This window comes from Lipophrys pholis, assembly GCF_963383615.2.
Source record: "Lipophrys pholis genome assembly, chromosome: 20".
Classification (NCBI taxonomy): domain Eukaryota; kingdom Metazoa; phylum Chordata; class Actinopteri; order Blenniiformes; family Blenniidae; genus Lipophrys; species Lipophrys pholis.
The window spans coordinates 9,067,002-9,091,023 of NC_137648.1; the positions used below are offsets into that span (position 1 = coordinate 9,067,002).

The 24,022-nt window shown below is 39.8% G+C and overlaps 2 protein-coding genes across 8 annotated transcripts in view; both read right to left on the reverse strand.

Annotated features, from left to right (window-relative positions):
- phldb2b (pleckstrin homology-like domain, family B, member 2b) overlaps positions 1 to 13,196 on the reverse strand; it is a 37,467-nt gene extending 24,271 nt beyond the window's left edge. For 2 of the 4 annotated variants that reach the window (XM_080489473.1, XM_080489472.1), the window contains exons 1-5: positions 13,103 to 13,196; positions 6,340 to 6,396; positions 5,959 to 6,082; positions 3,383 to 3,481; positions 2,732 to 2,815 (exon numbers count right to left, since the gene is read on the reverse strand). In XM_080489473.1, the coding sequence (XP_080345599.1) occupies positions 2,732 to 2,815; positions 3,383 to 3,481; positions 5,959 to 6,082; positions 6,340 to 6,396; positions 13,103 to 13,135 (397 nt within the window). In that variant the 5' untranslated portion in view covers positions 13,136 to 13,196. Of the gene's footprint in view, positions 1 to 330; positions 540 to 2,731; positions 2,816 to 3,382; positions 3,482 to 5,958; positions 6,083 to 6,339; positions 6,397 to 13,102 lie in introns of those variants that run through there. The other 2 variants (XM_080489475.1, XM_080489474.1) reach the window with 2 other exon arrangements.
- Positions 13,197 to 16,452: 3,256 nt separating this feature from the next.
- Positions 16,453 to 24,022, reverse strand: plcxd2 (phosphatidylinositol-specific phospholipase C, X domain containing 2). Of its 4 annotated transcripts, none has more exons than XM_080489802.1 (8): positions 23,543 to 24,022; positions 23,305 to 23,441; positions 23,080 to 23,199; positions 22,642 to 22,695; positions 22,143 to 22,298; positions 20,428 to 20,538; positions 20,172 to 20,302; positions 16,453 to 18,078 (listed from the first exon to the last, which is right to left on the reverse strand). In XM_080489802.1, the coding sequence occupies exons 1-8, from the start codon at positions 23,643 to 23,645 to the stop codon at positions 17,919 to 17,921; spliced, it is 972 nt and encodes a 323-aa protein (XP_080345928.1). In that variant the 5' UTR covers positions 23,646 to 24,022; the 3' UTR covers positions 16,453 to 17,918. The 4 variants fall into 4 exon arrangements, with proteins under 4 accessions (XP_080345928.1, XP_080345929.1, XP_080345930.1 ...); XM_080489803.1 differs by having other exon boundaries at positions 23,305 to 23,460; positions 23,543 to 23,950; XM_080489804.1 differs by lacking the exon at positions 22,642 to 22,695 and having other exon boundaries at positions 23,543 to 23,958.

Genomic DNA, 24,022 nt, shown 5'->3' on the forward strand with positions numbered 1-24,022 from the left:
GGCTTATCAAACACACACACAAACACAAGGTCCTACCATTGTCCTACTATTGTAGTGTAAACTGCAGATGTTTATGGCGTAGTACATGCCTCATGCTTTATAATCCTCTGATAACATAGATTAAATACTATTAATGATAAATGCATCATGTTGAGCTTGAATTCTTTTTGACAGTATAAATCTCTTAAGTGTTGTTTAAATAGTAACAGAAATAAAATGTTGCAGAACAGCAGCATGAAGACGACAATAGTAGAAAAAGTATTAAAAAGGTTTTTTAAGAAATGCAAGAGCAAATCAAAAGAGTTTTTTAATAACAAGACTGTTACTGACCTTTTGAGTCCCATTAAGTGAGCACTTATCACGACTAGAGCAACTCTTTCCTTTCTTCAGGGAAATAAAAAACGTAAGTTGCTATTTTAGTAACTATTGTAAAATAAGCTAAAAAAAAAAAAAACAATAATTACAAATGGATGAAAGTGTTGTTTTCCTCTGTCCTGAGATGAAACTCCTCCTCAGTCGTCTTCAGTCCGTGTGGAAGAAAGTTCACTGATTTTACGTCCATGAGCATGAGCTCCGGACTGTACCAAGTTTCGGTAGGAGAGGGGGTTGAGAGGTGAAGCGTTGATGATAATGGACGATTACAACACTGCCGATATCCCGAGGTACCGTTTTATGAACTACTGAGACATCAATGTTCAAGAGAGCTTTTATATAAGTGTAATCAATTCAAAGTCACTACTAAAGTAACTCCACGACATGCGAAAATCACCTATTTGCCATTGGTACGTTCAAAGACGGTCCTACACAGAGGTATTTGGTGGACGCCCCCTCTTCTTTCTTTGTCTACCTACCTATTTTCCTCCTCTTTTGCACTCAAATAGCTACATTAGACAAATGTAACTCTATACCCAACAGTCTAGTAGAGACTGGCTGTTAATACTGCTGCATAGGCTCTTTTAAAACAACAACTTAGGAGTCTATACTTAATGGGACACAATACAATGAGTAGAAAAGAAGTCTGTGTGTACATCTGCTGTATAGTTTGAATAAATCAAGACAAATTTGTAAATTTGGAAGAATAACGGAAAACAAACAGGAAAAAAGTACCATTTTAGGAGAACTTTGCTCTTAGGTCGAACTGCAGGCTATGCTTTTTTTAATCGTTTTGAGACTGTTCAACAATTCATAACACTGAATAACTTCTTTGTCTTCTTTAAAGATATCACAATGAGCGAGAATATATTGCTTCAAGTCCTCTTAAAATGTGAACTGTGGAAAAGAAAAAGCTCTCATGGAAAGATGGCACAAGATAAAAGGTGCAAACATTTTCCAGATATATGTAAACGTCTTCCTGCTGAATGATTGTATGAAATCTATTAGCTGATACAGTTGTTTTCAATGTCCACTTGCCACATGGTGACATTCAATGTCAGACTTTTAAAATTTTTATTATGCTCCCAAAACACATTGCTATTCGACAAGTGTCGTCCAGCTGTTCCAGCGAGTTCGCTGTGAACCTGATGTGATTCCAGGTCATGCTCTGATTTCCCAAGTCCAGAGCAGTTCATTTCCTAAACATAGCTAATCATCTCCAGACTCCCGTACAGTGTACGTACATTTGTGTGTGTGCGTGCATGTGTGTGGTTGCACTAACTGGACCCAGAGCATTCGAGGCCAGTGGATATTCTTTCTTTCTCTGCTTTTTCCTTCCTCCATAATTTTCCTAACCATGACCTTTTGACTCTTTTAACCCCCCCTTTCTTTTCTTTTTCAGTCCTTTACTTTGCCTTTTCTACTTCACAATGTCCTGGTGTCGCTTGACAAAGATGATGTCAATATTTGAATCAGCCAGGCTGAGCGGGAAAATAAATAGCCCTGTCAATATTTAACCTGAAATGGTCAGGCCACACGGTGACAATGAAAAGAACTAAAGTGTAAACAGAAAGGGAAAGACAAGCTTGTGACCTCCTAGTTCACTGAAATGAGAGAAGAAAAGGAAGGAAAACGGAGTGGAAAGTATTACAGTCTGCAAAACAGTAAAAGAGGGAGAGTCAGGGAAAAAACTAGGGAACTGGGAGAAGCAAGAGAAAGACGAGAGTAAACAGACAAGAGATAATGAGATCGAGATATGGGTAGACAAAGAGCAGACAGGGGCACGTGGGCAGGGGGTAAACAGAAAGATAAGAAAAGAAATAGATATTGCAGCGACTATGTTGGAGTGTTGAGAGAGTTTTCTGTAGCCTGCAGTGACAGAACCTGGACGGCCGTGTTGTGCTGTGCTGTTGGTGGAAGCTGTGACTCATTATAGCAACTCGCTCTTCCAAACCACAATGAATTAAACCAAACCAGAGGGACGCACATCCACAGAATTGAGCACGCACACACACACACACACAAAATTTTACCTTTAAGTAAAATTACTCCCACACAAACATACTGTACACCCTGTAGTTCACACAGAAAGTCAGCAAAACGGTAACTGTGCCCAGATGACTCATACACAAACAGACGGGAATTCAAGTTAACCAAATGACGATCTAACTACTCTCCCTGTCTTTCACACACATGCACACAGAGAAGTTATGAAACGATGTACACGCTCAGCAATATTGAACCACTGCGCAACCAGTAGGTGGCAATGTCTCAAAGCGGCTATGCAGGACCCAGTAAGTTCAAGCAACAGCACAAGAAACAGCTGATATGCAGCTTACAGTCCTTTTCCAGTTCTCACCCTGAGTGAGTGGCGTCGGCACAGTGACCTGGACTCCATCCAAGCTGCAGAGGTGACCGCAGGGGTCCAGGGTCACGACGCCTCCTGGGAGGAAGAATGGGGGGGAGAGTGTCATGGTTAAGCGCACGTTCGATTCATGCAATCCACTGTATTTGTAGCCTTATATTTCAATTCGTAATTTAGCAGTGCACACACATCTTTCTCTCTTTCTCCCTGTTTCTCTCTTTTGTACATAAAACAACACTTAAGTTATTAATCGATTATTATTTTGTAGATTACACATCTAAAGGACTTATTAGATGCTTAGACTACAAAAGAGTAAGTCAGTGATATTGCTGTAATCACTTCTGATTCTAAATAAAAATAATCTTCACAAAACCAAACTAAATACCTTTCCATTTATGACGGACTAAGATGGCATTTAGCAGGAAATCTCTTTACAGGATGATGTCAAATGTAATCTCACTTCAGGAACGTATTTGTTTCCAATGATTCAGTAGTGTTATGAGAATTTTATTTGAGCTTAAAAGACCTAAAGCTAGTTAATTACAGGGTAAAGAGATTGGTCCTTTAACACACTGAATAGTAAAGATGTAAACTCCTCAGCCAGTTCATTTATACAATTTTATTTGAGGCGACCCCAACACCAACCTTCATTGAAGATGAGGCAGTGCTCTGCCTCGATGCCTGGCCCCTGGATTGCAATATCTTGAGGAATTGGAGCATCTTCTCTACCGATACGGGTCACGCCTAAAACATTAAACAAAATACACTGTGGTGTTAAGTTTAATAAGGATACAACGTTATCTAGAGTTGATAGTATGCCACATTACACTACACTGTGACCCTGGCAAAGAGATCAGTCACACACCATTGAAAACTAACAACTTTATTGCTTGCAAAGTAGCAGTGTGTGTGTGTGTGGGTGTGTGGGTGTGTGGGTGTGTGGGTGTGTGGGTGTGTGTGTGTGTGTGTGTGGGGGGGGGGGGGGGGGGGGGGGGGGGTTGTGATAACATGAATGTTCAAGGCTGCAAGATTCCTGGGTCCTGGTTTAGCCAACATCAGTCTGAAAAGAAACACTGTGATAGATCAAATGTCAGGGAGCAGAATTAAGCCAAAAGTAACTGTTGCATTTTTGCATCCAATAAAAATAAATGGATAATACGTGTGTCAACCTTAACAAATAAGTTTTTGACTTTTCACTATATGTTGGACCTGGATGTCCTGATAAAAATGCATAATGTTGAATTTTCACCCCCCCTTTTGGGCAAAAAGAAAAATAAACAGCATTTGAAGTTACCTCAGCTATCAATATATGAATCCAGCCCATTTGAAAAATCAAATTGGGATATATGTTATAAAGACTTTAACACCCTATATGTTCTAAGAAACAATATGTTTATATTGATTAAGTACAGTCTATGACTTTATGCAGGTGGCTGTCTTCCATACAGGAGTGAGGGTGAGACAAATGGTAGTCATGGTTCAGAATAGATTGGCATTATGTATAATAAAAAATTGTGTGTTTAGATAGCGATTTTGTTGTGGGAAAAAGACTCAGCTTTCCCAAAATGTCTTGTTCACATAGTTGACATTCCTCATTGCCATGGGAGTGCACACCAGGCAGGCAAACTCACAAATGGCATGACAAGTCAATATATAATAATACCACCAACTCTAAGATATGTGACCAAGGCCCACACCACAAATGGATAAACAATTTTACTTTACACTGTCTTTTAAGTTTTTATCACAACCTTTCATTAATGAAATGTTATTATAGTGTTCTTTATGTCACGCAATGCCCTGTGTATAAATGGATACACATTGAACTACTAATATGAGTTTATTTCTGAATTGGTGTATAAACTATGATTAATATTATATTGTGATTACTTAAGATGTACTATGCTGAATATGTGTGACTACAACTATATACAACCGAGTATGGACGTAAATCTTGTACTCTCTTGTACTCTCATGGAGAGAAGGAGGGAAAACAGAAAGCATCTCTGTTTCTCTGCATCAGGAATATAATAAGATCTTTGTGCATTTTGCAAATGCATGAGAGTCACAACTATTACTCAACAATGGACCGATTACTGACTGGCTTTTAAGGTCACAAATCCAATGTGATTCAATTCGTCGTACGTCACATATGAGCCACAGGCTACAAAATAATAACATATACAAGTACACCCTTTAGTCCATCATACTGTTAAAGTGCTCCTGCAAAACAGTTGTGTGTTTACCTGCAGATTATGGGGACTGATTATTGTTGTTATATCATGTGGAAAATCAGTGAAATGTGAGGTGAAGACATGTCTCACGGTGAGACTGTGGTTAGAATTAGTTTCTAGTGAGGTTATTGGGTTAAGGATGAGGCACGTAGACGTTATGGTTGAATGAAAATAAAGTGCAGGAAATTGATATAAATCGATGCATTGCTTCTGGGAGGAGTAGCATAAGGAGTGTGCATGCCAAGTGAATGAGGGCAGAGGAGGGAGTGGAAGACACCTGTGGACACCTGATGATAGAGAACCTATAAATAACTTCAATACATCATTATTATAGAGGAAACTTGAGTGTGTGTGCTGTGTATATGCACAGTCCAGTGAGCCAAGAACTGCAAGAAGCTGTTTGTTATGAAAGAAAAACCAGACTGATCCTCGAAGAACACATTCCAATGAACTACTGACTGAGCTTAAAGAGAGTGCTTTAACGCTATTGTAAGAAAACGCTGTCTCATTTGCTGTCTGTTAATAATGTGCCTAACGAGTAGGATCACTTTGATCTTGTGTGAGAACAAACAGAAACAACTGTTGATTCAGAAATAACTTGTGTAAGTATTTGCAGAATAGACGAGATCTTTTGCAAGGAATTAGTGCCGGCTTCTTTCCCTGACTTGATTGCAGTCCAGCAAAGAGTATTAATTTCCCTCACTCCACCTTTCTCGTAACCATGGGAATGAAGCCACTGGTGCATGGGAAGAGGGCAAAAAGAAGTAGAGGAGAGAAAGCCAGACAAGCACAGAGATATGGGGGGGGGGGGGGCAGAGAGAATGAGACCGTAACGATTTGGCTTTTCTACGGGTTGCAGCTTTGCATGACGACTGAGAAGTTACTTTTGAAGATTTATCAATTCACGCACATCAGAAACATGGGAAAAGATAGATGGCTACTTCATTAGGATAGTCATTCTTCATTGTGTGTATGTTTGTGTGTTACCTTCTTTCAATGGCAGCAGCGTGATAGCCACACTTAACCTCCCACTGCCCAGACTAACCAGATGGGGCGTAGCTGTTTGAACCTTGAGCCCTTTTCCCGTGTCGATCAGGTCCAGCGGTGGAGACTGCCAACATCAGGTATTGTAGAAAGGTCAATTTGACACTACAAATGTTGGAGCACACATTTTTTAATCTTCTTGGAAGGATAAACTTACTTACTGTTTATTGGTTCTATTATTTCTTAATACGACTCAATATTAAATATTTTATCTCAAGATACACGTTGGAAAAAAACAACATGGTTTTCATGTTGATGATGTTTCTTATTAAATGTGTGTTTATATATGTGCATGCGTATGACTGTTTGTATGTATTCTCTCACCTTGAGGTCAACAGGTGACCTCTGATCCGACTCTGGCTGGAACATCATCTCAGAGTCCTGCACACAAACAAAAGCAAACAAATAAATAAAGGCAAAATTAGAAAACAAAGCAGACATTTCAGACAGGCAATACACTGAATGTTTAAATGTAAATTAAACCAAAGACGTGAGCAGAGGTGAGCAGATTGCCAACGTCATTAGGGAAAGCTCATTTTTCCACTTCAGATAGGCTATCATGTGCAGAGTGTAGTATATGAATACAGTCAAAAGTTGTATACATAGAATAAAAATAATATTTAAGTAGATGCGCTGCACTGCATTCAACACGCACGTACGCACACAACTGCTGCAGCCATGTTTAGCTGCCACATAAGAGGAATTCTCTCTATGAAAGTGTTCCAAGGAAAGTTTACCAGTTGAGAGGAAAAACATATGCATGTGCATAAAAGCAGAGATTTCTTTTTGAAAGTCCTTCAATTAGAAGAACTTTTCAAAAATGTTGCATTCATCACAACTTGTTGATTCTGGCCTCAGCTCACACAGCAGCACTGATTGCAGTTCAGTCCAACAGGGAGGGAGATGAATAGGGAGTGTTTGTGTTCAAGACAAAGTTTGTCTTTATTTGTTAGTATTTCCTCTTAGATCTGACGCATAGCAAAGTTAATGAATATTCATTTGCGTTAGTGACTTGACATATCTCTTTGAAACATTTAGGCCAGAGCAACCATCCGTCATGAAGCTGCATCAAGACGTTCGGCTGCCGGAGGATCATTCTTGTTAATTTTGATGACTCGTTGACATATTTAGTGTCAGCCTCAGGCTACAAACATCAGAGGTATAAATCACAATCGGTTCCACGAAGATGTAATGTCCATGAAATTTACCAAGCACAATCCTCGCTTTGGACATCCCGTTAGCTTTTTTTTCTTCCACCACTGGTCAGGTGTCAAGGTATGTCATAACAAAGACATGTCTTAATCTCAGAGGCACATTCTGTTGAACAAGCCCGTGATCCTCTAGCCGTGAAACCTTCTTCAGGCATCTGGAAAGAAACAGCAGCTACGTTTCTGCTGTCCTTATCGTGTAATAATTTGCAGTCATGTCTAAATTACAAAGAGCATCAAGTCAGAATGTTTCATGTTTTGTGGGAATATGTACGATGCCAGATGAGCGGGGAGAGAATGACAAACTCAAAGAGGAATGGAAGCAGATCGACATGAAAGTAGGCAGAATTAGCAATGCCTTAGAAATGTAACTGCGTACAGTTGAGTAAATGAACTCAGATCTTGAGCCAAGGACAACCCCTGTACTATCCTGCAATCTAAAACAGCAAAAACAGTTGTGCGACTATTTGTGTGTCTATACACAATCAAGGACACACACACACACACACACACACACACACACACACACACACGCACACACCCTCCCAGATGGATGAGTGAAATGCTTCTCACCAAAACAGAGATGATTACAGCTTATAGGAAACCACCATGACCACATCTCGTTCTCCACCTCCCGCCATTACTTCTTCTCTTCCTTTTTTCCTTTGGTGTTATCCTCGCTTTCCTCCACATCATCCTGATATAATCGTCATTAAAATTACCATTTTGAACAGTTAATGTTAATTTCCTTTCTTTCGCCTGCTTTTTAAAATTCCCGCATAGATTTTGAGACTTGGTCCTTTTTTCTATTTCTCCTGCCTTTTAATTCCCACTCTTCACTTTTTTTTGGCTCTCTCTTTCCTCCAATCATCAGCAAAGGAAATACAAATCAAACCCAACTCAGGAGCACTTCCTCTTATTCAGGGCTGGCTTCCTTTCTGAGCTCACTTCCTTTGCTTCTTTGACACCCTCATTGCCTTTGAAACGCCCCTCGGCACAGACAAACACACACTGGCACACACTCTCTTTCTTTCTTTTCAGCCACCCTTCTCACCCCTTATCCACACACAAACATCAACAAATAAAGTCACACATAAGCTCTTAGGACGCGGGCTCCACATTCCACTGATTATTTTCATTACTGGTGTAGACAAAGCAAACACACTGTCTATAGTGGCAACATCAGCTGGTCGGGAGACACAGAGACTTGCTGGAGAAAAGGGGTCAATCCCATTGCACAAGTTAAAAGAGAAATTCTTTTGAGTTCAGTTGCTTCATTCTTACATATTTTTACCAGGTTCTTTTCTCTCAAATGGCTCCTCTTTTTTTCCACATGATTTCTTTTTGTTCTCTGTCATGCACTCATGTTCTGTACATAGCCCCCTCTTTGCCCTCATTCACCAAATGAGTTCCAGTCTGGGCAGGTCAATACAGGTTTGTAGCTTTGTTTGCTCCAGTTACAGCAGGGCAGTGCAGTGTGTCAACCCCCCCTTTAAGACCTCAAAGTTTCACCTTCTTCTTTCCCAGGAGGGTTCGAATCTGCATCACCCAGTCTGATTCTTTGATTTTAATGTTTCACACCCAGTGTAATGCTAAGTAGTAAAATTTCATTGATCGCTCACAGTTACTAGATGCCTTTTAAAAAGTGATGGAGAACCTTCAACTAGTAACTGAACATTTGAAAGTAACACTGCTTGGAAAAGTAACTCCTGTCTAATAAAGCTTCACAGCATATCTCAAGTTAATCAATATTTGTGGAATATCAAAAAAAAAGTATAATATACATATCACAACTGTGTGGGTGTTGTGATGGTGGAACAGATAGAGACAAACAATATGCAAATTAGGAGCAAGAGAAAGAGCACTGCACTAAGTTAACATCATGCACTCAAATGTTTGTCATACAGTTATTGCCATAATACACAATATCACATGTTAACTAATGTTGTGCAGGACTGCTGTCTCAGTGTTGATTCACTGGTTAAGTTAAGCTACAGTTACATCATATAGTGTGATGAAAATCTTCTGTCAATGAGAGCCCTTCTCCAAAGAAACTGTTTTATAGCCAAATAGTACTGTTAAGAAGCAGCAACAAAACACTGATAATCTAAAAATGTTTTACAAATATAAGTCAAAATCAATGTAATGCTGTTATTGCATAGTATGTGGGGACAGGCTGACGTTAAAGCTAAGCAAATAGTAAAATAGAGCTGGTCTAAAATGGAGACAATAATGTTAATGCTAAATAACTAACTCAGTGAGCATAACATAAACATTTGCCACATTAACTGCTACAATGGTAAAGTACTAAACATCACTTTGAAAAGTAGCAATGTTATGATAATGCCATCACTTTACAAGGACGACAAGCATTAAGGCAGAATATGAGATGCTAATGGTAGATCATCCTAATCATCCTAATCTGCAATCTTAACCAACATCTCATTGTCAGAACAAGATCTCACTCACATTTCTTATTTTTCAGCATTGAAAGAAAATAAAACAACGTTTATGTGTAATAAAGTTGAATTACAGTTTGATTGAGAGTAAAAATGAATGTTTTCCATTATAATCTACTTTCTCACTAAACACTCGTCTTGGCATGCTTTGTTTAAGAAAACCATAACGTCTTAAATGGAACAATTTAAGACTTGGGGAAATTTTCAAAGGTAAATTCTTCCTTTTATGGGAAAGCGGACCAGTGAGAATATTTCTACAACTATGCAACCCCAACCTTCTTTCATTTTTGTTGCCTTATTAAAACAGAAAAAAAATCCAAAACACTCGAACAGATTAAATCCTGAAAGACTGCCTCGAACAGATTTGTTCATAGAAAATGCTCTAAGTTCACAACTACACGTGCAGACACATAAACTCTTTTGGATCCCATCTGTGGAGCAGCTGAGTCTCCCCAAATTTCTTAGTTTGACCTCCATCTGGAGAAAGACAGAGATGAAATAGGGAGAAGGGGAGAGAAACATGGGGTGATGGAAAAGGACACACTTCTCAAAGAAAAAAACCTGATAAAACTATGAGGCAGTTTCTGTGCTTGTTCATCAAACTTTTCTTTAACCTTTCTTTGTCTTGTCCCTCCTCGTTTGTATTCCCTATATACCTACTTTGTTTTCTGCCTGCTTCAGTGAATGATGTCCTGTTCCATTTGTATTTTTAAAACTACCTTCAAGGACAATCCAATCATAGCTAATAAGGGGCGATTTCCAACAAGCACAGCCTGCAGGATTGCTCCTTTTTCCTTTTTCCTGGCTGTATCATTGGCCTTGAGCTCCTCAAGATGATCCTAAGTGATGTTTCACACCTGACCAAGTGACAGGAAGGCGGTGATAAGTAACTCTAATTATTAAAGTTTCTGTACATTGTAACATCTGTATCTTTGCTTGGCTTTGTGTAATATCTCTCTTCTCGCTCGCTCTGTCTCCATCCCTCTGTCCCTCACTAATATCCCCTCCCAGTACATTCCAGCTTCACTCTCTCCTCCTCCCACCTGACAAAGACAGCATTGTATCACAGATGCTGTTTAATATGGAGTCCCTCTCTCTGTGTCCCTCATACAGGGCCGCTCGTGGGGCTAAACAGGGTTATCTCCTTCCTGCCTTTTCACTGCACACTGTTTGTGTGTCTGCCTGTGCAGGAATATCTATGACTCGACTTTAATCTGATTGAATTGTTCTTTCACGCACATGCACACACACAAGTATTCACACATGTATTGTACATCTTGTAGTAGTCTAGTAGTGTAGTAGTCTCATTAAAAAAGTGAAAGGTTTCTTGTGTTTACCTACAAATGTGTGTGTATTTTTGTAAAACCTCTAAAAGTAGATTACTACATTTTGACCTTGAACTGCAGCTGAAACAATAAATATCCGCCACACTTGAACTCTCTCACACTCATATTAGCATTTTTTTTTTTTTTTTATCATTCAGCAAAGTGCAAGATCCTCACAGGAAAGAAAGTCCATTGTTGTTGCAGCTGACTCAAAGGCAGAGGAAATCTAACTTGAATTTTTAGTGAGGGTGTGCGTGTGTGTATGTGTACGTGTATGTGTGTGTGTGTGTGTGCGTGGAAAAACCCAGATTACTTTAAATTGCCATATGTAAGGGATCAACTGATGTTTGGTTTTCAAGGGTCCGGATATGACACAGAGACATGGAAGGACAGTGATCTGGATCGAGGAAATGGAAGAGGTTTGGTGAACTGACAGCTCGATGAAAAAGGAAAAGAGGAGATTGTCTGAGATAACAGTTAACTGTGGAGGAGACAAAGACAATGAAAAAGTAAAATAGATGAAAATGAAGAATCTCGATGTGAAAGAAAAGAGATTAATGGTAGATTGAAAGGGCATCCACCAGTTGCACTCCCAGTCTCCAAATTATGTTTCCGCATTTCACCAATAGCAATTCAAACAGTTGCATATCAACATTACACAAATCTTCTAAAATCCTTTCATTTATTAGCTTGTTAAATGGTTTGGCAATTATATGCTGAACATAGCTAAATATAAACCCAATTCAAGAAGTCATTATGAACACGAGGGGCAGATACAACTATTGGGCTTCTTCATGACAGAATGGCAGCATCCTTTTGGTTTCAACATCCCAATTAGAGCCAAGATGACAGGTTATAAAGAGAGTACTGCTATTATAGAACCACATAGCCTATAAAGTATGACCTCTATAAGTAAACAAGATTTTACCCTTTTTGGTGTCACCATTCTAATGACATGGATAATTGCCTATCTTGTTGCAGTGCTGTGGCTGGATACACCAGAGACAAATCCACAAGGATCCAGTGCTATAAAGAGTAACACACCACTTATGGTAAGGCTTGAACAGTTTGAGATAAGCTAATGATAATATGTTTGATACACATGGGCTGATTTAAATGTCCTCCTACATACAATCAAACACCACAAACGCCTTACAAACTTAACTTGTTAAAGACAATTTCTTATGCTCTTTCTTTGAAGGTGCTTCTTACCAGATTAAGTCAAGTTAGAGGGAGCTTTAAGTTGTGTTTGGTAAACCAGAACATTTATGAGACAAATGCAGACAAGTCAGATAGGCCATGTACCGTAATATTAATATAAGTGAATGATCAAGGTGTGTGATTAATTTTTCAGAGGGAGCCACATAAATAATGGACTATAGTGTGCGTGTGTGAGCTTTTAGTTTTACTCAATCTTGCTCAGTATGGATGTATTTTCTATTTAAAAACATTATATTACATGGTTTTGATAAGCTGTTTGCAAAGGATCAGACAAGGTCATGTATTTCTTTTGGTGATTAGTCTGACAATGCTGATTCAAATTGTAATCAATGAACACAAACAAGATGGATTAAGTTAACAGATTTAGGTTTTTTTTTCACTGAATCAAAGGCTGATTTGTGTGTGTCAGATGAAGTATAGTGTTGTTTTAAATATACACCGACTTTCACAATCTCTCCTAATGACTCATACCAGAAATCTGATTTCCTCCCTATTTTCTCCTTATGCAGTCTTTCTACTGACAATTGCGCTTTTTCTGTCATTGTTGGCCACAGTACTGAAGCAGTGGTTGAAGTAAAGATCAACAAACTCAAACATCATCATTTTTTACACATTTATCCCCAGCCAAACCATACAAAACGCACCGACATTTATTTTCAAAAAGGTCGCCAAGAAAGAAACAAAACTTTGCCTGTGTTTAATTTTCAAAGCTCAAATCTGTGCGCCACGGCTCACTTAGGAGGTAAACTCTGGAAATAATTCCCTGAGCTCAACTGGAAGCATTAATGGTTAGAATGATTTCCTGTTTCAGTAACTCATTCAGATCGTGACAAGGCAAAGTTGTAGAGTTCCAAATGTGTACAAAGGTGCTTACCATCATTGAAACCGGACTGGCCACTTCTGTCATTGCGCAGATAACGCTGCTGCTCCAAAGAGAGAAAAGTCCGCAAAGTATGCTGCTGTCCCTTTCTTGTGGCGCGATTACGGTCTGTGACTTAACAGAGGAGGAGACATTCCCTGTGCAGCGTGCGCAACCTGCAGAAATGTAGGAAAACTCGACTAATCCTGTGTGTCACATTCAAACACACCGACACTCAGGAACGTACACAAACGTGGAAAAGCCGGCGGCTGCAGCCAATTGCGACCTGTGGAGGAATGCAGCAACAGCTGGAAGTGGAGTGAGACAGAGAGGACAACGAGAGGGAGGGGGTCTCTCTCTCTCTCTCTACCTCTCTCTACCTCTCTCTCTCTCCCCCCCTCTCTCTCTCTCTACCTCTCTCTCTCCAGATTATAATGTGCAGGTGGTAACAGACCTACTCTTGACCTCTCTCCCTAAAGGCTTCAAAGAAAGAGACCTATGTCTGACAGAGAAGCAGGGAGAGAGAGAGAGAGAGAGAGAGAGAGAGAGAGGGAATTATTTTACTTGGTGCCTGATGACAAGAAACAATGATAAAATGCATGTTGAACTAATGATACAAGCAGGCCAGACATCTAGCCTCCCTACATTAGACATAACCCAGTCCTACTCCTGCAGGTTTTGATAAATGAGCTTCAAACTGGCGAGCAAACGATCGCAAATCAGATAGAAGGTGAGAGGAATGTTAAAATGTTTGCAAAATTAAAATATGTAAGCCAACTCTTACTTGCGGCCCAAGAAGATAATCCTATTTTGAGAATAACAAGCTTATCAGAATATGTAGGGAGAATGTTGCCTATGGAGGCTTCATATATAGTGGGATATAGAGAAGGTAGAGGAAAGTAGCCAGCCAAGTGAAATTAATGTTAATTCCATTACATATTATGTCACAATAATAAACAAGGTCAAAGGTGAAACTATTTAAAGCACCACAAATAGAGTCAGTTCCCATGTGTGTCACCAAAAGACCCTAAAAGTCCTTGTCATATTTCAAATTATAATTCTTTTGTCATGTCACACACACTGAGAACCGTTGGCATCTGAAGGCTGCGAAAGGCTGCTGGCCGCACAAGTTATGTGCACTATCTGGAAAATCTGAGCTACATGTCTCATCATGCATCCATCCAAAGTCACCATGAGGTTCAGACGCATGCCATTGGTTCCATATCACAAGTAGGTAATTTTATTTGGCAGAGAGTTCTGCATTCTTTACAGTTCATTAACAAAGGTTGCGTAAAGCTATAACAGGAATCACGCAGAGCCAATGCATGGAATGACCAAAGCCCAAAGCACAAAGTGTTTCCACTGTCAGAAGAGGATACATGGAATCTTTCAAATTATCCTTGGATTGAATTTGAGGTCAAAAAGGAGGATATGTGAACATACTCGCACATGCACATACAGCCATTTCATATCCATTGAGACAGGATTATCTTATCTTCCAGAGAGGATTGCTTCACAGATAAACAGGATGTGAGCTTGTGCACCCAGCCCTGTCCCACTTTCTCCACTGCTCCTTACACTGAGTGATACCTGGTATGTCAAGACTGGCCTGAAAGAATCTGAAAAGAATCAGATGTTATCCCAGAGACTGAGTGTCTTGCTTGAAAGTCATAAACCCAACTGACTCGATGGAGAAACATTAAACTTATAGTTCTTGATCCCTCAAGTGTTTTTAATTCTTTTGTAGATGGTACATCAGGGATCCTTGCTGGTCCAGGGTCTTGACTGTACGTTTACTGAGACGTGTTTGGAAAGCCCTAATAGCTTGAGCAGCCAAATGTTATCAGGATAACATTGCCCGACAATTGCTTTGCAGTTGCTTTCAACTTTCCTTTATCTTAAGTCTTTCCAGGCGGTATTAAGCCATTAAATATACACGGGTCGTTTGCCAGCAGTGAAAGCTGCTGAGTTTTCCCACTGACATCATACCGGAGCTGGTGGGCATCAAGGGGCCACCAAATGTTCGACAGCATTCCCAAACGAATTCCACAATCCCCATGTGACCTGAAGACACTGAGCCAGAAGTCTGGAGCTTTCATTTGGAAGGTTTTGCACCTAATGTTGGATGACTAGGCCCCAGCAGCTGTTTCATTAACGTTTAGTCACATATCACTATAAAAAAGGTATATAGACAAAATAATAGCATCGGATAACTTTGTGAAAACCAAACAATCCATTCGTTCATCCTGAAGCTGCATTTGGTACAAGTGTTTCATATGGGGTTAGAGGACATTAAAGTATTGTTCCAGAGAGGGCTTTAAAAGTAATCAGTCACATATTAAGACATTTTCTTGGCTACAATGTGATTCTCAAATGGATAGATTTCAACTTGAGTAATTTTTCCAGTCTAAACTTCAAAAGAAGCAGTGTAACACGATCTACCAGACCCAATACTACCGGCAAGCTGAAACCATGAAAATGCGATTATTTCTGACTCATTTAATCTCAGTATTATCTCTGGTGCCACCATTGATGTAGAGCTTTGATGACTGGTGTGATAAAACCATTCATCCCTTATTCATTTAATAGTACAGTCAAGACAGGTAATTGACTTGGAGTGATTTGTTGCGGTTTGTGACTACATGAGGTAAATCCTCATGAGTTCGCTGTGGTCTGCTGCAGTGCACCAACACATGATGAGTCTCTCACTGGCTTTACTCATCTCTCATCCAGTCACAGGCAGGATGGTCAGAAGATCGAGGACCAGTTGTTTTTGTGGCTGTTTCAATACAATAGGCTCTATGGGCTCGATGGAGGTGTTAAACAGAGGAAGCAATAAAGAGAAGCTAAAATTGTCGTTACGTGATTTTTGTCAAAACCAAAGCATCTTCAGAAATACTCATAAGAAAAATATCTAAGAGCAATGAGTCACTTATTTTTTTTTAAATAAGGAGAGGAGATATTGTTTATATCATAGCGAAATCATACAGAGCCAAAAGCTGTTTCATTACTTTGTTTAGTCCTGAAAGCCCATGCTTGAGTTATGGCCTTCTCCTTTGAATCCTGGGAAGCCGGCCGGGTTACAGCGAGGCGAGGACCAATCCAAGCAACAGAGGAATGCTCTCAGGCAGTAGTGCTACTCTGTGATCTCTCCCCTTCGCCTGCAATGGTGTGTAATTACTCCACAATTAAAGTGCCTCTGTTGGTGTCCACGCGCGCAATCGAGCGTGTGTGTGTGTGTGTGTGTGTGTGTTGACCTTGTGTGGTGCTTGGTGACCACTCTCAACCTTGTCAACAATGTGGCTTGGACAGAACGGGCAATTTCACACAAGCGAGTCAGGACGTGGAAAAAAGAAAGCCAAGCTGATATGAAAACAAAATATTTTATTTCCCTTTCAGATAGACAACGCTGCTGAAGGACATGGCTGTTGTTCTGTTAACTCTCGAACTGCCTTATCCACTTTCTATTTCAGATGAACTCTGTCTATATCCAGAGTGAATAAACAGCTTTTGTCTTTTTCGTTGTTGTTTTTGCCATTTACTTCCCCTTTTCTCTGTAAATCACTTTTCCTTCGCTGCTGTGCTTCCTGCTCCTCTCTCCCCCTCATCCTGGCCACAAGAATGTGGGGTGACTGTCACTGCACTACTGTCTGTGTCATGCATAGCAATCACGGAGCTCGCAAAGGCACACATACTGATGCAGAAATGAGACACATTTCAGACAACAATACCTACTATTTTTATTTTACAATGCATATTCCATTTCATGGAGTCTGATGCAGACTCAAAATATATTGTATTACCATATATTATGTCTTCTCTCTGCAATTCCCCAACATACCTTTAAGTGGACAGTGTTCTTATGTCTGCATCTCTAAATAGTGCGAGTAAAAAAATACCTAACAAAAATACAATAAACTTTTATAGCTGTGTATGTGCAGCATTGCATGTGTTTTGACAGGAATTGTGGCTCCAGTGCCACACATATTTGGCTTTCCCTCTGCAGCTCCCCTAAAAAGGTGCCACTGTATTTATTGCTTGCTAAATGCTAAAAGCGCTGAGCCACCGTTGGCACAGTGGGCTCCTCTTTCACAGCAAATGCCTTTGCTCAACACAGAAAGAAAAATACCCAGAGAAACAGCACCCTGTGATCTTATGTTCAGGTCATAATTGTTAAAGCGCCCTGTGCACAGTTAAAGTGTCAAATTTAGTTTGCAAGCTAAGTATATGCGTGAAATGGAGTCAACAAATTCCATTGCTGTGACAATAGATGTGTTGATGCCTATACAGTACATGCATAGAGTATTTAACAATACTATCACGTATTAGGCCTTGCAGCTCTGCAAAATGTTTCCAGTTATTCTTTTAAAAAGGATGTTAGGAATCTACATTTGCTGCTTATGCTATGATGTAGGAAAGTTTGGTCTGCCTTAAAGGCAAACTAAAGCTTTTTCCTGAGCTGAATGATCCGTAGCCTTTTTATAGACTTTGTTTATAACACTGCAGCTGGACCAAAGCTGTCACCGCTACATGAGCTGATGATGAGTTCCTAGAAAGTTTAAAAGGCTTCATATTAGAGGACCCTGGATCATAGACATTTCATGTGTATGTTAATATGAACTGTCCTCATGCAAACCAGTGGTGCTCTATCAGTTAAAAGAGGAAGCTATTTCTGGATTATATACCAATATAAAGAAAAACATTATTAAAGTTATTATTAATTAATGTTGTACATATAGTTAAAAAGTTACTTCAAGACAGAAATATCTTCCTTCCACCACCAGCACCGCCCTCTGGTCAGCACACCTCTGTCCTGTTGTGAAAACATGTGTCATCGTGGTTTGCGGTCTTGCTCAGACAGCAACAAGTTGTTAAGTTTGATCACTATGTTGGCAAAGTCGGTGAGATCCACAAAGTCCGAGGTGATGATGTTGACTCCGTCCACCCCCGGCCTCTGAGCCTCAACCCAGGACATGATGGTTGGCAGGTTTCTAGGACGAAAACAGAAGAAAGATTGTATTAAAAAGTCATTTAATGAACAGTTACACTGAGTATCGTTACACCGAATATCCTGAATTTGACTACAATCTGATTACTTGACCTTGCAGAAAATACTTATAAACCACCTACTGCCAAGTTTATGTCTCAACAAAAATTATAGTTTTGTCTACAACTTTGCCAGAACCTAACCAGTTGTTTCTTGGCTGACTATTTGTCTGTACTTCCATCACATTTAATCAAATGGGTTTCAAGATACAACATATATGACATTGTGGGAAAAAGTTCTTTGTCACTCAGTGAAAGACTACTTTGCCAATATTGTCACAGTAAAATTGCTATCTTTGCAATCAAAACACTTACTCTACACACACACACACACACACGCACACACGCACACACACACACACACACACACACACACACACACACACACACACACACACACACACACACACGACTGCCGTGAGCTGTATCATTTCCAACTCTGTAAAAACCTCCACTATGTTTCAGCCACCAGTAAAACAAAAGCAGGAAAGCCAGAATGTTTATCCAGCAGTGATAAACAATCCCATTTCCTCGGAAGTGCAAAATTAGGCCCCCTTCTGTCTCGCCGAAGTGTTCGTTTAGCCTTTTTATAGCCTGGCATTGGTGGTTGGTTCTGGTGGCAGATACAAAGGTGTGAGTGTACTTACTGTAAGGCAGGATTTCCACGGGCATTTCTTCTTAAATCTAATGCTCAACGCGCTAGATGACCAAAAAGGGTTTTGAGAAATCATGCCGTCATCATGCAAGATGAATATCTTGACATGTGCTGACGTTTGATGCTACTCAGTTTGGATGAGGATTGGAAATTATCAGTAGATTCATGCATGTTGAATTGTGCACTGCACTCATTCATTCACTCTTATTCATCTAACCACACTCACTCTCAAACACCAAAGGTGATGGGTGCCATGCAAGGTGTTAGGCTTGCAAGACCAACTTGAGGGTCAGTCTCTTGCCTCGGGACACAGATTGGGTGTGATGGGGTATTGAACCACCAACACTAAAATGGAAGATAACCTGCAACTGCAACAACAACTACCAACACATAGGCTCAAGAAATATTCAAAGAGACACTCTGTCTTAAAATCCATATTATTGTGTTCTATTACTAATTGTTTGATGTGACATGTAATTTTTAATGTTAATATAATTTGAAGATGGGTTAGCAGCCATCCTGCGTTGGCGTTCAAAGAGCAGAATTTATCATATCTACTTCTGCCCTCTGCTGGATGTTTCCAATATATACGTAAACACGCGCCTATCTACGTGTCTTCTATACCAGCTTTTGATGGCTCCCGGTTAAAGCGTGGTGCTCCTTGAGCAGGTAGCCAGACCATCACAGAGCCAACACAGTGAGACAGGAAGCCATCCACATACACACTCATGCCTTTAGTAATCATCAATCGGACGAACATACATGGTGTAAGGAAGCTGAAACTGAATTGTCAGAGCTGTGCCTGGCTTTTTGGAATCGTTTTTTATAATCACTTATTTAACTAGGTAAAAAAACATCATGATTATAATCTCTTATTCAAGAGGGACCTGATCATGTGTTATTTGTCACGTAACTCTTTTTTTCTTTGTCTTTGAGCACATGGGTGTTATTCAATCTAATCTCAGTGAGATTCGAGCTGAAACTGTGTTTTTTGCAATTCCTTTTTTTTTTTTTTTTCTTCCAAATGAATAAAATACTTTATCATTTGGCGTTCTGCTTGGACCTCTCCTTTATGTTTGCCATACTCTGAGCCAACATGCAATACAAACCACACAGTAACACCTCAGCTCAGAATCAAATGCCTTCTCACTGCATCAACGTGCCACAAAAACACCTGCACTCATGAGATATGATGAGCTTCATAGCAGAATACCTGTCGAAACATTGTATGTTCATAATATGTTGCTTTAATGTATTCATTTGCACCCGTAAAACACTTTGAGTTGGCTTGTATCTGGATAGAGTGATGCAAATGGACAAATGCTGCCTTGTCTATAACCTGTCAATGCGCCTTCTTGTGCTCATCCAAGCCCAGTCACTGACCTCTCAACCAGGTAGTTGCGAAGCCCCCAGACCAGCCCTTTGGCCACAGTGTTGGGTGTGGGTGTGAGGATAGCCTGCGTCACATGGAAGGACCCCTGTTTGGCTCTTTCTTTCAACGTGGTTTCCAGGAACTAAACAGGAGAATTTCAGAGAGAGGAGAGTTCACATATGTGATAAATGTAATCGATAGTGAGAAAAACATTTGTCTTGGAGTGTAACTGCAAAGAAGGAAGGTGTTCAGGTGTTGCTATTTGACCTGAATGAGTTTGTAAGGTTCGGTAGTGTTTGCCCAGGGAGCAGGAATCTTGTTACCAGGCCACATTACGGGGACGCCCTGAGCTGAAGGATGATGGTAGAAAACGATCACCTGTGGGGAAAAAAAGAGGGAAAATTAAAATGTATTCACTCCAAAGAGACCTCAGGCACTTCAATTCAGAAAAACAAAGTAGTCTTCATTTATATTGACAACAACATAACTTGACTGCAGTCTCACTGTACGATTACAATAAATGTAGTATTCACATTTAGATTTAAAAATAGTCACTCTATTGCACGACTTAAAATATGTTCCAGAAAATATGTGAATAATATATGTACCTCCTTATTACAGAAGAGAAATGTCTTCTTCTTCTGCTCCCTGTCTCTATGTAATTTTTGACAAGTTCACACATGCTTTACATACTGGTTTCATATGTATCCATATGTCTTTATGCTGTCTTGAATTGCCCCTCAGTGATAAATACAGTGAGGGAAATGGAAACAAGTGTTTTCTGTGTAAAAAAATAAAAAAATAAAGTTGATTACAGTTGATTATTTTATTTTTACAAAATTCTATGCTCAGTACTTTCATCTATTTTTGATGACTTCATGCCATGATCTAGTATTTCATTGGCTGTGTAGGTACAGTACTGTATATGTGTATGTGTGGGGTGCTATGGATCAGCAGTTTGCTATAAAAAACAACAATTGTTGTATGTTATATGCAATGAAAAGAAAAACCTTCATTTATTTACTAATACATGTATAATTAAAATACAGTTAAAGTGCCTGTGTTACAATGTCAAACAGAGTGGAGATTCCCTCTGCAGCTGCTAGCTGTGCACCTCCTACTACGTATCCCTACTCTCTTCCTCTCCGATCTCTCTCTCCCCCTCGTCTTTGCCAACTAAGCCAGTCACAGATTAGGGTCATGAGAACCGGAATGGCAACGTCTGAATGAGACGCAGACGTGAAAATACCGTAGTAATAGCGCCATCGCAGTATTCATGTGTGTGGATATAAGTGGTGGCTGAGCACTCGTCTCTACAAGTCTGGGAAGTTTGTGTGTGGTGAGAGTAAATAAAGATAAAGATAAAGAGAGAGCAAAGGTGAGTTGAGTCTGGGAGTGTGACGTGAAACTGATAAAAGATAGCCCCCCAAAAAATGACAATTAAAATAAATAGGAAGGATCAACATGTAAAGCCAAGGAGCTGAAGACAGTAGAAAGAGAAAGGGCTTTTGAATGGTGGAACGAGTGTTAATGAGATGATGCGCACTGCTAATTCCTGACCACCAGAGTCACAGGTGGCCGGGATTTCCTGAGCACAGAGGTTAAGTGAGCTGACGACTCCTCACATTCAACCCTGCATACTCTTTTCACTGTTGTGCATTTATATATATATACAGTATATACAGTATATATATATATATATATATATATATATATATATATATATATATATATATATATATATATATATATATATATATATATATATCATATGACAATGTTTTGTGCATATATATATATATATATATATATATATATATATATATATATATATATATATATATATATATATATGCACAAAACATTGTCATATGATCACACGTTTAAGTACAGATACTAAACACAAAATACTCTGAAAAACCACGTCACATAAACATAAATCAGTAAACTAGGTGAGTTGAAGTGTTTTGTCCTGACGTCACCTGGTATTTCTTCTCCCAGAGGTAATCCAGGGTGATGCGCTCCACATCGCAGTTGTTGCACAGTTTGTTGCCAAACACCTCCTGGAGCATGGTGATGAGGTACACATGGTGCTCTGGCCTCATTGCATAATGATGATTGAAGTCCAGAAAGACAATCTAAATGAACCAAACATCGAACTGTTATTCACATTATAACAATACATGGATGTGTACAAAACGTTTTCTTCATTATCTGACAGCTCATTTGAGGGACTGCCACCTTAGATCTTTTGCCTTCGTCTCTGCGCAGCCCCTGTATCTTCTACCATTACAACTAATATAACCATGGTGTCCTTCACTACAAGCATTAATCTTCTCATTTTCCTCTATTTCCCCTGCCTGGCAGATCAATATCCAGCATTCGTCATCCAATTTATCCACTGTATCTCCTCAACACGTGTCCAAAACATTTCAAGATTTTTCTACCAGAATATCTTAATATCTTAAAAAACATTCTCACCTCTTTCTTGTGTCTACACAGAAAGGAGTTGATTTCTATAAGGCCGTCACTCACCTTTGGATGAAATCAGAGTGAGAGGTTAGTAAAGTATTTCATGCATCAGAACTTCCGATTTATTAGTCACATAGTGCTGTAAGGAACACTATTTTGGAGTTTCAAAAGAATGAAATGATCAAATATCACAATCAATCATTCAAGACTGAAAAACCTCAACTGGGAACAGAAGACATTGCCTAAAGAAAACATTCACTATTCACACAGTGGTGCTTGGAAAAGACAAAAGGAAGAACTATTATCCTTCAGGACATCCAAAATTAAAGGATTAAACCAGGCAGTGGCAGACAAACACAAATAAATTAAACAACCAAATGATAAATAGGAAGTTATTACAATGAAAACCATTAAAGTAATTGAAAGAATGCTGACTTAAAAACTTACTTTATGTCCAAAGAGGCCATGAATGAAATAAATCTCATTTCCAGACTCGCCTGGTTTGGAGGACACCCTGAGGTCAAAGTAACGGATTCCTGCATCCAGCTGCTCCATAAAAGTCAGATTCTACAAATGCAACACATCACACTTTACATCTGCTAGGCTATAAAAGACAGACTTTCAAAATCTGTCCCCAAAATCTGTCATCCGCAAGCTACTTCTGCGTAGTACCTGAGTCATGGACCACTTCACCATAACCTTCTTGGCTAAGACACTGAACATAGTAGCCAGGTACTTCACATAGGATTTCTGGTCAGGTCCCACAGGAGCGTGTACATCCACCCAGAAAGTGAAAGAATCATGTGAGCCTGGGAGAAAAGGGGAGATCTGATGATACTTGATGTGTAACCTTACTGCCTGTTCTGAATTTTGTCAGAGAAAGACATGAATTTTCGCGCGATGCGCTCACCTGGCACGGCGAGGTGTTTGAGCGGCATGGAGCTGAGCTTGGAGGGAAGCGAGCCCATCCACTCGGCATTGACATTGCCGATCCCTGCAGGCCTTGTCTTCATACTTTGCAGCAAGGTATCCCCCCTGAGGAAACCCTCAGGAGACGCTCAGGAAACCGCCCTCTGGTACAGGTGCACGCCCGGTGACGGATTTTTACGCGCTCCCAGCAGGTTGAAACTACTACAGATCATCTTGTAGTTGCACAATTAATTCAATACAACTGCAAAACGGAAAACATACTACCTGAGAGGCATCAACTCCAGTGTGACCCTTCTTTTTTTTTTTTTTTTCCGACGCTCAGTTACCGGTAGACTGGGCTATACCATGACGCACCGGTGCGTTGAAGTCCAACCGGCAAAGCAGCATCAGTTGACCAGGGCGGCAAGGAGCTAACGACCGGGATAAGCCTCTTAGCATGAAATACCGCTTGTTCTCCCTC